Source organism: Notechis scutatus, chromosome 2 (genome assembly GCF_049901735.1).
Source record: "Notechis scutatus isolate UNSWTSFEM ecotype Mainland chromosome 2, rNotScu1.2, whole genome shotgun sequence".
NCBI lineage: Eukaryota > Metazoa > Chordata > Lepidosauria > Squamata > Elapidae > Notechis > Notechis scutatus.
The window spans coordinates 53,292,532-53,307,877 of NC_142010.1; the positions used below are offsets into that span (position 1 = coordinate 53,292,532).

Below are 15,346 nucleotides of genomic sequence, written 5' to 3' on the forward strand. Positions count from 1 at the left end.
CCAAAATTTCTATTGCTAAGCGAGACACTTGTTAAGTGAGTTTTGCCTCATTTTACGACCTTTCCTTGTCACAGTTGTCAAGTGAATCACTGAAGCTTTTAAGTTAGTAACAAGATTGTTAAGTGAATCTGGTTTTCCCATTGATTTTGGTTGTCAGGTTATCAATGGTGATCAGAACACCACTGCAACCAGCATAAATATGAACCAGTTGCCAAGAATCTGAATTTTGATCACGTGACCATTGGGGTTCTACAACAGTCATATGAAAAATGGTCATAAGTCACTTTTTTCATGCGATTTTAATTTTGAACAGTAACTAAATAAAACTGTTTTAAGTCAAGGACTGCCTGTATATTCTTAAGGTCAAGACAGATAAATATTTACGGGTAAGAAAAACCTTTTCTTTTTATCGTGTTTTAAGAGTCAAGGGAGATTTACTTACTCTCTGTTTTTGCCTTCATTTGCAGAAAGCTTAGCCAAATTACTTGCTTGTCAATATCTATTTCACACCCTGGATTGAAACTGCTTGTCCCTTGCAAGGTGCTGGTTGATAGTTTATTTGTGAGAATAGTTATTGGGTGAGAGAGTTCAGCAGTGGAGTGTTTAGTTGTTTTTCATTTCACTGATTGTCAACGGAGAGATTAGTAACATATTCAAGTATCATCACACTGTTTTTTAGAGATGGTGATGAATCAACAATAATTAAATAATTACTCTAAAAACCGAAATGTGTTTTTTTTTTTGTTATTCCAAAGTTGAACAGGATTTGAGATTGGACACTGAAATTTCACCAATTTGGGCAGATGTTAGGAGATATTGCAAGTGATACTGAACTATATCCTCATTTAATATATATAAACTACCTCTACATTTTATTCCAAGTCAAGTCTTACCAATTCAGCATGCAATGCAATCTGTTTTGCAAGTCCCACGGAATCACAAATCTAAATGAAGAAACAAATAGTTACTATTATAATCATTAAAATGTGTTCATCTTCAAGGACAGTAAATACTCAATTGAACAGACTAATTGGGAGAGGCATGTCTGTTAAAACAAAAGATCCATGAAACAGAAAATTGAACTGCCATTAAAGGTGATTCTGACAATTACAGATGCAGCATATCTACACAATGAAGAAAAACTGTAGCTGAGGATCAGAGCCTGGAAGCATTAGAACCTGCGCTGATCCAGGAGCCAGAGGAACTTGCAGAGACAAGATGAATTGTGAACCAGGAAAATCTGGTGTGTGGAATCTCAAGTCTGCTAAACTAAAGGTTCAGCCATGATGGCGCCAACGACAGCTGCCTCAGTGAAATGCTCTCTAATGGTTTCTTTATTCCTTATTATTATCTGCAATTCACTATGGATTTCATACTCACCAGACCATCTGCTAAGAATTAGGCAATGTTTCCTTAAGGAGCAGCTTTCTGATTCCCCACCCCCACCTGTCTTTGCAAACGTGGAGGAGATTCTAACCAATTCCCAGGTGCCTTCACTATCATAGTTTATATATATTATTTTACCCAAACTACGTTAGGTAACCATGTTATTCCTAACATATGGATTACAACAAAGAAAGCAAAGAAGCAACTTCGCCGGAAGAGGGAACGAGGTAAACGAGCAGTAATTTTAAACAGACTAAGGAAGAGGGGGGGAAAAACTCCTCTCCCTTCAAACTTTCTGACTAATTTACGCTCACTGGCTAACAAGATGGATGAAATTCATCTCTTAAATAGATGGAATTCTGATTTTCATAATTCAGCTGTTCTTTGTTTCATTGAAACCTGGCTTAATTCACAAATTCATGGGGACAACGCCATATACATCCCAGGATTTCAGACATTTAGATCAGACAGAATTGAAGAGACATCAGGTAAAACAAAGGGTGGTGGTTTATGTTTATATATCAACAACAGCTGGTGTCGGGATATAACTATAATATATAAGTTTTGTGATGAAAACTTAGAGTCTTTACACATCAACTGCAAGCCATTTTACTCTCCACGTGAGTTCTCCTCATTTCTCCTAATAGCTGTGTATGTTCCTCCACAAGCCTGTGTAAACAAGGCATTATGAACTCTTGCTGATCAAATTATGGAGGCTGAAGCCAAACACCCAGGTTCCCTTCCCATCATTTTAGGAGATTTCAATCAAGCAAATTTAAGGAAAGAGCTCCCAAAATATTTCCAGCATGTAAATTGTCCCACCAGAGGCAAAAATACTTTAGACCACTGCTACACAACAGTAAAAGATGCTTATAGGTCTTTACCACGAGCAGCTGTGGAACACTCTGACCACTGCATGATTCACCTTGTACCTGCCTACAGACAAAGACTTAAAACCATTAAACCAGCAATTAAATCAGGGAAGACTTGGTCGGAAGAGGCAAAGCTGAAGCTCCAGGCCTGCCTTGATTGCACTGATTGGAATGTTTTTGAAGATGCCTCTGCAGACCTAGATGAGCTCACAGATACTGTAACATCATATGTTAGCTTCTGCGAAGACTTATGTGTACCAACAAGAAACCTGCAAATATAAAGTAATAATAAACCTTGGTTCACAGCTAAACTTAAGCAGCTACGTCATCCCAAAGAGGAAGCCTACAGAAAAGGTGACAGAATGCTATACAACCAGGCCAGAAACATATTAACAAGAGAGATCAGAGCAGCAAAAAGAAGCTATTCTGAAAAGTTAAAGAATCAATTCTCAACAAATGAACCAGCAAACATGTGGAAAACTCTTAAAAAAATCACTGGCTTCAGCAAAACTTCTTCCCAGGCAGAAGGAAATTAACAACTAGCAGATGACCTGAATGTGTTTTACTGCAGGTTTGAAAAGAAACTACAGCCACCTATCTCCACAACCCACATCTCAATCACACCAACAGCAGCCAAGCCTCCTACAACTGGCCCCAATCCATTGGGCTCACAACCTCTGGTGATCACAGAAAAAGAAGCGCAAGGACTTCTGGTTTGAGTTCCTTCACCGACAGTCCGAAACCGCGATCGTGCGTGGTTTCGATCCATGCTCGCCGCCAGAGTGCCCTGAGCGGGTTGGTTTTGGGGCTAAGCCACCCCATAGAGGTGGTGAAGAGGGGGGAGACTGCCAGCAGGGTTCAGGAGAGCCACATCTCTCCTCCTCAGCTGGCCATTACTCCCTTTCCCGAAGGCGGTTGCAGTGGTGGTCAAAAATGGCCACCTCGAAGAAGAACTCGACCGGAAAAGAATGTGCAGGAGGAAGATAAGAAGAGAAAGTTTTGGTTGACCGGGTTAAACTGTAAAAGCAACAACGTAAGGTAACCTGGAATTTAAACTATAAAAAAAATAACATTGTTCCCAAAGAAGACTTTGAAGCAGCGAAGGAGAGAGAAAAGGGAAAAGATTTGTGGTTTTTTTTCTCCTATTCCTATACTGACAGCTAAGAGACTTAAGCAAGAAATTGGAAAAAAATCCACTTTGACATCAATAGGCATTTAAGCTGAAAATAAAATGTCAAAGGAATAATAAAGATTTCTGGATACTTAAAAGCTTTTAAAAGCACGGAAAGGATAGAAAAAGAATAAAAGGGCAGGATCTGGAAAAATGGAGGAGACTGCCTGGAACTAAAAGGAATCTACAGTGAAACCTTAACAAGATTCCTAAAAGATACATTTTAACTGAAACTTGGCAACAAAATAATAGAACCCCAGGAAGAGAAAGTAGAAAAAAGAAGCAAGAAGAAACAGCTTTGGATTATTTGGATTACTTGGTGATCTTTGGATTTTTGGTTATTGCATTTAAACGACTAAAATCAATTGGGTGGTTGTTTAAAAGTGTTTAAAATGGCACCACTTTGAGAAGAACTGAAAATGGAACTTAAAAAGTACAAAGAATATGCACATGAAGGGAGAGGTTCTTTAGCTTCGTATTTCAATTCTTAGAAATGGAGATCTGGAACTATGAGAAACAAGAAACGTGTGCAGAACAAGAAGATTGGGACAAAGAAGAAGCCATCTTTAATGATCAAGTAATTTTATGTGTGGGAAAAAAGGAAAAGGGGGAAAGAGAATGAAAAGTTTAAGATTTGAAAAAACAACCAAAAAAAGAAGAATAGCTTGAAAGATAAGTATAATATTAGAAAGCAACAGAAGAGGGGATTACAGAAGAGAGAATTAGAAGAAGAGAGACAAGGGGGTAAAAAGGGGAGGGAGAAGAAGGAAAGGAAAAGAAGTTATAAAGGACAGAAACAAGATATAGAGAAATAGGGAAAAGGTATAAGAATTGAAAGTATAAGCCTGTTTAGAGATAATGGGTGAAAACTTAATTGTAAAAGGGATTCTGCAAAGGTACATAAGATAGTATTGTTATATTACAAATAGAAATAATTTTAGAAAATATCATTGGATAAAATATTTATCGTAATCTAGTGGAATGTTTATTAATAAATAAATGAAATAAAGTGAATGACAGAATGAAATTAGGAAAGGACGGGAACATTTTAATTATTAATGATTTATAAAATATAAATGAAGAGAAATATGGGGAAAAAATAATTATGGAAAGTTTATAAGTGTTCCCAAGGAAGTATGATATTTAATTGAAAGGAATGTTAAAGATGTTAAGATTTTAATGAATATTACTGATAGAATTGAATTGGAATGGAATGAGTGCTTTATTTACATACATACATACATACATACATACATACATACATACATATATAAAATCTTTTTTTAAGAATATAGTGTGTATTTTAAGAATGTACCAAGCAGAATTGGAAGTTATGTATTATATTGAATGTTATAATCTTAAAGGTATACATTGAAGCTTAAATAAGAGTTGAATGGATAAAATTAAAAGATATAAAGGTGTCATACTCCAATTAGTAACTACAGGGGAAAATTTGTTTAATGAGAAAAGATAATATGAAACTGAAACAGGACAGACAAAAGTATAAATATAATGATTTGAACTGAGATGAGATAATCAAAATAAAGTTGAGAAAATTAAGAGGGGAAAAACTATGTAGAAAATGTAAAACAGTAATAAGATATAGAATAGAACACAAAAATGAGCATGAAATTGAGTTTGTGTCTATATGAAGAAGTGATAACCCGGGACCATGCTATTTTCAAAAAAAGATGTTTTATTTGTATTATGGTGTTTTTTGTGTGTGTGTGAAAACCCAAATAAAATTTTCAAAAAGAAAAAGAAAAGAAAAAGAAGTGCAAGATCTATTACACAGACAGAAGCCAGGAAAAGCACCAGGGCCAGACAAGGTAACTCCTTCTTGAGATGTGCTATGTTCCTTCCTGCTTCAAACGTTCTACCATCATCCTAGTGCCAAAGAAGCCCTCCATCAAGGAACTGAATGACTACAGACCAGTTGCTCTAACATCTGTAGTTATGAAGATCTTTGAAAGGCTAGTGCTGTCCCACCTGAAAATCATCACAGATCCACTGTTAGATCCCACGCAGTTTGCATACCGAGCAAATAGATCGACAGATGATGCTGTTAACATGGCTCTGCATTGCATCCTACAACACCTTGAATCTCCAAATACCTACGCAAGGGTCCTCTTTGTAGACTTCAGTTCAGCATTCAATACCATCATTCCAGACACTCTTCTAAGTAAATTAAACCAACCAGCAGTACCTGAACACACTTGTAAGTGGATCATAAGCTTCCTAACAGACAGGAAGCAGCAGGTGAAGCTAGGCGGAATCACATCTGATACCTGTACAATCAGCACAGGGCCCCCCAAGGCTGTGTGCTATCTCCACTTCTCTTCTCCCTATATACCAATGACTGCATCTCAAACGATCTATCTGTTAAAATACTGAAGTTTGCTGATGACACAACAGTGATTGGTCTCATTTGAGACAACGACGAATCTGCATACAGACAGGAGGTTATACAACTTGCCTCGTGGTGTAACCAGAACAATCTGGAACTGAACACACTCAAAACTGTAGAAATGGTGGTAGACTTTAGAAGAAACCCTCCCATACTACCACCTCTTACAATACTAGACAACACAGTATCAACAGTAGAGACCTTCAAATTTCTAGGTTCTACTATATCACATGATCTAAAATGGACACTTATCATCAAAAACGTCATCAAAAAAGCACAACAAAGAATGCTCTTTCTGCGCCAACTCAGGAAGCTCAAACTGCCCAAGGAGCTGCTGATACAGTTCTACAGAGGAATTCTTGAGTCTATCATCTGCACCTCTATAACTGTCTGGTTTGGTTCTGCAACCCAGAACTTCAGAGGATAATTAGGACTGCAGAAAAAACAATTACTACCCACCTGCCTTCAATCGAGGACCTGTATACTACACGAGTCAAAAAGAGGGCTGTGAAAATATTTACAGACCCCTCACATCCCAGACATAAACTGTTTCAACTCCTTCCCTCAAAATGACGCTATAGAGCACTGCACACCAGAACAACTAGATACAAGAACATTTTTTTCCGGAAAGCCATCACTCTGCTAAACAAATAATTCCCTCAACACTGTTCAACTATTTACAAAGTGTACACTACTATTACTGTTAATCTTCTCACCACTCCTTATCACCCATCCCCTCCCACTTGACTGTTTCCTAGTATGATTTGATTGTTGATTGTATCCTATGACTATCATTAAGTGTTGTACGTTATGATTCTTGATTCTTAACGAATGTACCTTTTCTTTATGTATACTGAGAGTATTTACACCAAGACAAATTCCTTGTGTGTCCAATCACACTTGGCCAATAAAGTATTCTAACTGAACATAATTACAAAGAATGAACAAATTGGTCAAAATAACTGGGGAGGTCTTGGTGCTCCTTGGTTGTGAGAAGACATTTTATCACCCAACTAGGTAGCTGGCATTGATGTTATCTAGTTGGGTAATGAAATATCTGCAAGCAAATAAGTAGAGAGTACCAAGAACTCCAGAAGTTCTCTGCAAGCTGCTTCCTGATGCCTCCACCTGCATGTTTATACAAAACTATCTGCTGGGGGATGTTCTCCTCAAAGGATTTTCATATCCCTGTTTTTTTCAGCTTTGGAATAGTGTAAAATACAAGAATGTTAACTGAAGCATGAAGCATGTACCTTTTCCCCTTCATTATTTGATTCAAATATGTAGCAAACTGAAGTTGGTCTACCATCTGCTCTTGCTGTTGACGTATGAAGCACAAATCCAAAAAGACGCTTGTTCTCCTGGTGTGTGGCATACAGAACTATATTTGGCAAAGGAAACTGTCCAGAGAGGAAAAGAATTGTTGTTGAATAGCAGCAGTAAATGAAATTACAGAAAGATACTTTTGGGTTATTAAAGTAAAAGCCAAAATAATTCATATTTATATTTCAGAAGGTCATTCTGGCTCACCCTACTGTCTTTTCAGCAAAGACTTTCTAGTCACCATGTCCCATGAGCTCTTATACTAGTGCATTCTCAAAAGTTTTCAAATTAAGTTAGGCTTTTACAACTATTAGCAGGAATTCCTTACCTATTTTGCTAATTTATAAGTACAAACTTAGGGCTAGACCCCCTACTTTTATAATGTATAGTTTCAGAATAATTGAAACACTGTTTGGGGAACTGGATAACCTATAGTTTTCTGTCAAGAACAATAGATAGAAAATAAACTTGGATGAAACTGAACAGTAACTGGGTTTCTGATGGTTAAGTACTTTGATTTTAACAACTTACCCTGAGTCTTGTAACTTGTGTTTGTGGATCAATTAACCTAAAAGGGATAATTTCAGAAATGTATGGATATTTTAAAAAGACCAAAATGTATTAAGTGTGTTTGACAATGTTGCTTTAGAAAAAGAATACACTTACTTTAAACAATCACATGTAACTAACAAATGTGATTCTGTCATTCTGAAAATGTTATGTATAGCTCGAGCTGCTAGTATTTGACGCATTGTTTCATAAACAACATCAGGACTTTCATCTGACTTCACTTCCATAGATCCAAGGAATCTTATAATAAATAACTGATGAAGAATAGAATCTGGAGCAAGAGCATAATAAATATATAGTTTGAGTAACTTTTGAAGTAAAGTTACAAAATGTTAGTTATGTATGTATCTTGTATATAAATATCCAGTAAAATAAGATTCATTTAATTTATTATAACTATCTGCTCTAGCTGACCCTGGAAAGCTTACAAAATATAATACTAATTTAAACAATTAAAACTTAAGACAAAAGAAAACAAGGAAGAATGGACTAATAACAACCATTAAAACACCACAGTCACAATCCCCCAAACACATTAACCTCAGGCCTGGGACTAAAGCCAGGTTTTAAGGACTTTATAAACTACAGAAAAAAAAGGCAACATCCATATCTATGGAGCAATGCTGTTCCAGAGAGTGGGGGCCACGACAGAGAAGGCATGCTTCCTAAAGTCTTTAATAATTTGTTTCTTTTACAATGCAATAAGCTCCCTAAATGTCTACAGAGATTCTCAGTCATCCAGGTCATGGTTGTCCCAAAGGTACATTTTTGGTCGTCCCAAAGGTGCTCTTGAAAAAAGCACTTTTTGGACATAAGATCAGCTAGCTCTGTCACAACATTCAGTTACCCTCAATTTTGATTGAGAAGAATTATTTTGTTAAATCAACATTAAAGTTAACTGTTGTTGAAGCATTGTTATGAGATGGTGGCTTGATAAAGGTTTTATAATATAATTTAAGGGATTTTTATGTTAAACAAGCATAACAACTAAGACTTGAAACCTTTTCTTACATTTCTTCTTAAGCTTACTCTATAATGTAAGTTACATAATATAATAATACTTTATTTGCGGTCACAGACCAAAACACAAGTACAACAAAAGAAGAACATGGGAAAATTAATCATGAACAATTGGTCACCAAAAACTTGACTAAGGGGAATTACAGCGTTGTTGTATCTTTATTTTCGTAGATTAGCAAAGTTCTTTCACTGAAGTATTTTCTTGTACTTTAGTGTTACTTCAAATACAGCCCTGACTCTGGAGAAAATGGGAATCAAACAGATATCTATTTAATACTATAAAATCTATCTAATGCAATATTTAAAACTGAATGAATTTTCTCAAGATATAGCAACAATTCATTAATGCAAATCAATATAGAAAGAAATTTGTGAACTATCATTAGAGATAATTTAAATAGAATACAGAGAAGAATATTCTCTTTTAATCTAAAGTAAGCAACCTCAGATAAGGTTTATTTATTATACATATTCCATATTCAAGTGCCCTTGTTTTATTATGCAGAAACATTTTCCTGTGTATCTTCTTTAATCATTCATTCAGCTCAGACTCCCAGCCAAATTATCAAAATATTATTTAAAATTATCAATCTGTTCTCAACAATATGCAATACTACTTAATATATTTTATGTTTCTTTAAAGCTTTGCTCTCTACCTTCTGTTTCTGATTTGGTTCCACCAGATTCTCCAAAAGGATTTGTACGTCTGTCAAAAAAAAGGGGGGCATCAAATCAATGTCTAACAGAATTGCATGCTACATTAAAAGCAGCAATAAGACTGAATGGTTGCCCAGGAAGTTCACATGCACCAGTAAATTTTCATAATTTCGTAATAATTTGAAATATCTTATATAAAGAACTATATTTTAACAGGAGACAACTGAAGAAACTGTAAAAACTGCCCATTACAAAATAACATGTACTGTAATATTGTTTGGAAAGTTATTTAATTTTATCTGCTTTTGAAAATGTAATCATATACTACAAACTTACAGAAACCCGTTAAAACCAAATCGCTTTAAGAGAAACTGCATGCACCCTGAGGTTAATATGTTAAATTGTTTACGTATGAAAAGTTACCATTTCAAATAGTTTTCTCAAAGCAATGACGGGATATTCATCATAAACAAGAGAAATATGGCTATGCTAAGCTCTCAGCAGTGCAGAGCCATTATTGCTCTTTACATTATACTTGTGAAAATTTTCTAGGCTTCCAATATGTAGGTAAATAAAAGCTTTATCAAAACATTTTTCAAATGGAGAACTTAAGATGATCCTTAAAAGACAAAAAGTCACAATAGTATTTTTTTTTTAAAAAAAATTCAGTTTGATATTTCTACAATGTAAATCTTTCACAAAATCATGGTATTGCACTAGAAGCTCTCTAAGGGCCTTTACAATTCCCTATGCTATATTGCAGGATAAAACAATATCCTTACAATGTGCCCATCTAATGTTAAAATGTCTCCAGCAAAAAATGTTCACCTCTTTCACAAGGCAGCCTGTTCCATTTGCAAATACTCTTTGGGATCCATGTAATCAGAATTATTACATCTGGCAAATTTCGATTGCAGCCTGGCATACTTGCTATTTAGTTCAGCTCATGAGAAATCTGGTGAATACAGCAAGGCTCAGACTTTTATAGACTTCAAACTGAAGCAATCTGCATCTTTTTCAGAGTGGCATTCAGTAGATCTCCTCACAAGTCTTTATTATGGATGCTGCATCTTTATACTAGTATTCACAGAAGATCCTGAAAACTCTGGATTGGTTTTCTTCAGGCATTTTACATGCATACAGTGTCTACATGAGTACAGCAATATCAAGCCCTCACTTAATCATTCTGGTTGCCTTTGACACATAATCTGCATTCACATATTGATAAGGTATAGCAGTCTGGTGTTTGGAGAGAACATTAATTGGGATAGAGAGGAAGCGAATAGGATGCTTAATGGAAGAAAGAGAGGTGAACACTGGTTGGCAAGAGATTATGGATACAACACAAGAAGAAAGTAAAGATGGAGAGATGCATGGGTAGGGAAGTGAAGTTCAAAGAACGCAGAAGAAAAAATATGATGCCTGAGATAATAAAATAAAAATGGAATAGAAGGCTGGGAAGAGAGTTTCAAACAACTGACCACTTAGTAAATGGCTGGGCTTTGGAAGACAAGGAGACATGGGAGCTTAATGATTAGATAGCTTTGATTTAATAGAGTGAATGAATGGCAAAACCTCATCACCAATACACTGTGGTATTGCCAGGAGCAGAAGACACCAAGTGCCAACAGAGCCCTTTCTGACTTGGGTTTTCACGACCATTAGATCCAAGTGGATTTTTGCCTGCTCAGAAGTAGCTAAAGAAAAAAGATTTGGAAACAAGCCTTCTAAGTAGATGTCTCCTAATTCTGGAATAGCTTGCCCTCCACAATTAAAATGGCCCCTTCCCTGTTGACACTCCAGAAGGCAGTACAAACTGTACTTTTCCAGCAAAACTTCAGGACAGAAGGAATAATGTGAACAGGATTAATCTTACTGACTGAATCACACTTTGCGCTTTTGTGCTTTTGATTTATTCTTAATGTAATCCGCTTGGCATCTTTGGAGCAGTCAGCATAGATATTCAATGAGTACACTTAAAATGCCTGAAGATGACTTTTGTCATGCACATTTCTCCTCAAACACCAATTTCAATTTGATTTTATTTCTACAGACATTTGTTTTGAATTAGACTTTTCCTTACATCAAACTTTCATCAGGAGTAAATGGGGTTAATTAATTTCTGTTCTGAAAGAAACAGTCATAGTAAAGAAAAACCAATCATATCTACAAGCAACTAGTTCCATTCAGCAATCACATGTTCTAAAAAGTTATAAGCTATCAAAAAATGTATAACTAGCAAAAATGATTCCTCTTGTTTTTCCTTTTTTGATTTTTAGTTTTAATATACTTGTAAGACGGTAAGGCACACAATTATGACCGAGATATTTCTTGCTTTGGCTTCGAAAGTTTCTAGTCATTTTTCACTATATTAAAGACTTGCATTAATATTACAATTAAGTATGTACCGGTCCCTAGTTTTTAGGGCCCCCTGACTACTTTACTGAGGAACAAACACTGTATACTCAATTGCTAAATGATAATTGTAAAATATACTGATGCAAAATGGAAGCTCCAGTGAGATAGAGAAGGGGCACAAAAAGAACTGTGCACAACGGACAATTTATCTTCCTAAGAGATATTACTCTAGAAGCCTAGATAATTTTCACTCACCTTTTTTTTAGCTTAGGAAGAAAGCCATCAGAATGCCTTCACCACCTGGGTTGCCATATTTCTCTTGAGTTTCCAAGAGGAAATACCCAAGTTGCTGGGGCAGGTAAGCAAGCAATAGGAAAGGAAAATATACTTTTTAAAAAACAAAACAAAAAAAACCTGAAGAATGCTCAACAGGGCAAAGTAAGTCTGCTACAAGAAATAAAACAGAATCTTAAGCAACATAAAAACTTTCCCAACTGGGGAAGATTTCAATTTTTTTGTTTTAATGATCAGCTCATGCAGGTCTAAAAATCCTTGTACCTTGAGGGATTAATCTAAAAAAACACAGACAACCTGATTTCACCCAATTTCCTTGTATCCAGAAACGTTTTAACATCAGATAATGCCAATCAGCTTTCACTCTTACACAGACATCTGAATAAACCTGAAGTCGTTGGCTGAAATATCTAGTTAAAAGCAAACTCTGCTTAGGCACAATCGTTGTTAAAACTGGTAAAGGGAATTAAATTAAATTTGTGCAGGGAGAGGATCCTGAATGAAAGTGAGGGCTCTACCCACAATCAAGGTTAAAGCATGATGAATATTATTTTACATAGGTTTTAAATATCAACAGAGGTTTTAAATATTGAGTGAGCTTTATTTGCTTGTATTAAATTTTTGTAATTCTCACCTGCCTGACTGGCCTGGAGTTTTTATTTGACCAGGCTGGTCTTCACTTACTGGAGAAATGATATCAAATTGTATAGGTGTATCAGGTGCAACAATCGAGTCCAAGGAAAGTGCGGACAATGACGTCGAATCAGATCCTAAAGATCCAGTGCTACTCGTACGATTTGTGGGAGGCCGAGACTGTCTAAAAAGGCAAGAAAAGTAGGAAACATTTCAACCATCTTGACTATCTTTTGCATTTCAGCAGAGAACAACTGATCTAATCCAGAAGTCAAACATTTTCTTACAAATAACGAAAGGTAAACTTTTATCCAAACAATAGAATAGTCTCGACTAAATAATTTGAAGACAAATGCCTGTTGAGAGCAAACATGAAACAGAACGTATCATGAAATAAATCTAAAAGGAGATGCTAACAAACTGAACACTTGAGGTCATCAAAATGATCAACTAAATCTAGCAGGAATATTTAAAGGCAGTAACAATAAAATTTCTCAAATTAATATAAATGCAAATAAAACTTCATTTTTATTGTCAATTTATAATTTTTATTTTATAATTTCTAATTGGTTGTGGCTTGAGAAAAATAAAATTCTGTAGGACAAATAAGATAGCAATTACTCTCATTTTAAATGCCAAAGCTTTAGTGAGACAATAACTAGAAAAAGCACATCAGTGCCTAATTAAGGATCAGTGATTCCTTTCGGATTAAAACGAAATAGTAGGGAAAACTGAGCCAGATAAGTTACAAGTAGAAACTGAATGAAATATAGCTGAAGTCAGAGGTTACAAGAGCTGTGTCAAAAGTAAGGTCATTACTGTTCTTTCCAATAGTATCTACTAATTATCAAACGATGTAAAACTATTTTGTCCACACATATAATAATCAAAGAATCATATCATATCACAGATTTCAGATTTAAAATGCTATGGGAGAAAACAGGAGACAAAGTAACAATTGTACATTTTAATAGGAACTATACAAGTTTTGGGACTTATTATAATAGCAGCACTCTGCACAATTAGAAAATAATTTGAAAGAAGTCCAACAGCTCAACTTTATTAGGCTTTCACACAAACCTGAAGAGAGATGTTGTGTTAAATCACATTAACTCTACTGGGTGGATTCTTTAAAGCAGCAATGCTTTCTATTTAAGCTTGATAGATTGGGGGGGGGGTTGCTGCTTTAATGAATGGCAAAGAAATATTATGCTTAATAAGGTCCAAATTGATCTTCCAAGCAATTTTCAAAATATGATCTTTATTTACTTCTTGTGAATTAATTGCATTCACCCACCGAAAAGTCCAGGCAATAGTCTTTCAAAGAGTTAACTGCATAACAGACCTTATCAGTTCCTTGCGATAATTGCAAGGCTCCAACCGAAAGGCTGCAAATTAAGTTCTGGCAAGTAGTCTCTCTGTGGCATGAAATACAATGAGTAAAATCTTCAGAAAGATGAACTGTTGTCTCCTACGACAACCATTCCCCTTCCCTTCTATTTATTCCCCAGCCAGGGAGGGGCCATTCAGCGTCCACATGTGCTTTGCTTTCCGAGTTGACTCCTTGTCCTCCGTTGTTCCCCTCTCCTAACAGCTCTGAACATATGTCTATCTGGAACAGGTCCCAGCTGTTCTTTCTCCTCACTCATATCAGCCTCCAAAGGCAGCTGCCTCTACAGTGGCTGGGAAATATCGGATGGCCCTGGCTCTAACTCTGTGTCCGAGGCAGAGCACTCATCAGAGCTTTCCCCAGACTCCAGAACTGGCCCAAGTTTCTCCCCAACCTCCTCATTGTCCAAGTCTGCTGCCAGACTGGTGGGCCACAACAGACAGCTTTATAAGAGTCTACATCCTAAATATAATAACAGATGGTTAACAGAGGGATTTGAAGATTAGTGTAACCTGCTGACTGCTTTTTTCATACATACATACATACATACATACATGTTAAATTTAATTGACCACTTTGTTCTCCTTTTTTTGTACACTATTGTTTTGTAGTTGTGGTTGTTAGAGTTGAATGTATGTTTCGGTTTTGTTTTATTTTGTTTCTTTGTTTTGCTGTTTTGTGATAAAACAATAAATTTCAAAAACTATTTTACAAAATATAAAACGTGTTCTTTTCTGCTATTTGGTGACTTACATAATTGGCCTCATGCTTTCATGTCTCTGCTGGAAGGAAGGTGAGGGAGTGACAGCCTCTAAAGCTGACTGATTTACACGGGCAGCAATTTCCTATATTGTTAGAAAAAAAACAAATATTTTTTTCATTTAATTAGATCTAAAATAAATGAATATATGAAGATCTTTAGTAAGCACTGCAACTAATTGAGCAGATATACTGAAGTGATTTTTTTTGTTAGAAATGTGAATTTATGAAAACACAGCAGTTAATCATTTCTAATGAGAAACACTGCTAAGCATACAGTCTGAACCAAAAATCAATTATTAGGGGTCTTGGGGCAATGTAACTTTTTCTATATTCATCTGCCATGCAGAAGGAGTATTGCAGGTAGAAATTGACCTTCCTCTAAGCAAGCCATCTTACCAAAAAACATTCTCCATCCAAATTGGAACAAGGCTTTAATGCCAATGGTAGCTTTCCCAACCAAAAATGTAAGCATGTAAACAGTGATTTCCATCCAAGAAAGAAAG

At 35.8% G+C, this 15,346-nt stretch overlaps 1 protein-coding gene across 1 annotated transcript in view; it reads right to left on the reverse strand.

Moving 5' to 3' along the window:
* APPL1 (adaptor protein, phosphotyrosine interacting with PH domain and leucine zipper 1) overlaps positions 1-15,346 on the reverse strand; it is a 39,406-nt gene that overhangs the window by 4,691 nt on the left and 19,369 nt on the right. Inside the window, exons 14-20 of the mRNA XM_026677578.2 lie at positions 14,835-14,926; positions 12,693-12,875; positions 9,406-9,455; positions 7,826-8,000; positions 7,691-7,727; positions 7,090-7,236; positions 894-944 (exon numbers count right to left, since the gene is read on the reverse strand). Of these exons, the coding sequence (XP_026533363.1) occupies positions 894-944; positions 7,090-7,236; positions 7,691-7,727; positions 7,826-8,000; positions 9,406-9,455; positions 12,693-12,875; positions 14,835-14,926 (735 nt within the window). The remainder of the gene's footprint in view (positions 1-893; positions 945-7,089; positions 7,237-7,690; positions 7,728-7,825; positions 8,001-9,405; positions 9,456-12,692; positions 12,876-14,834; positions 14,927-15,346) is intronic.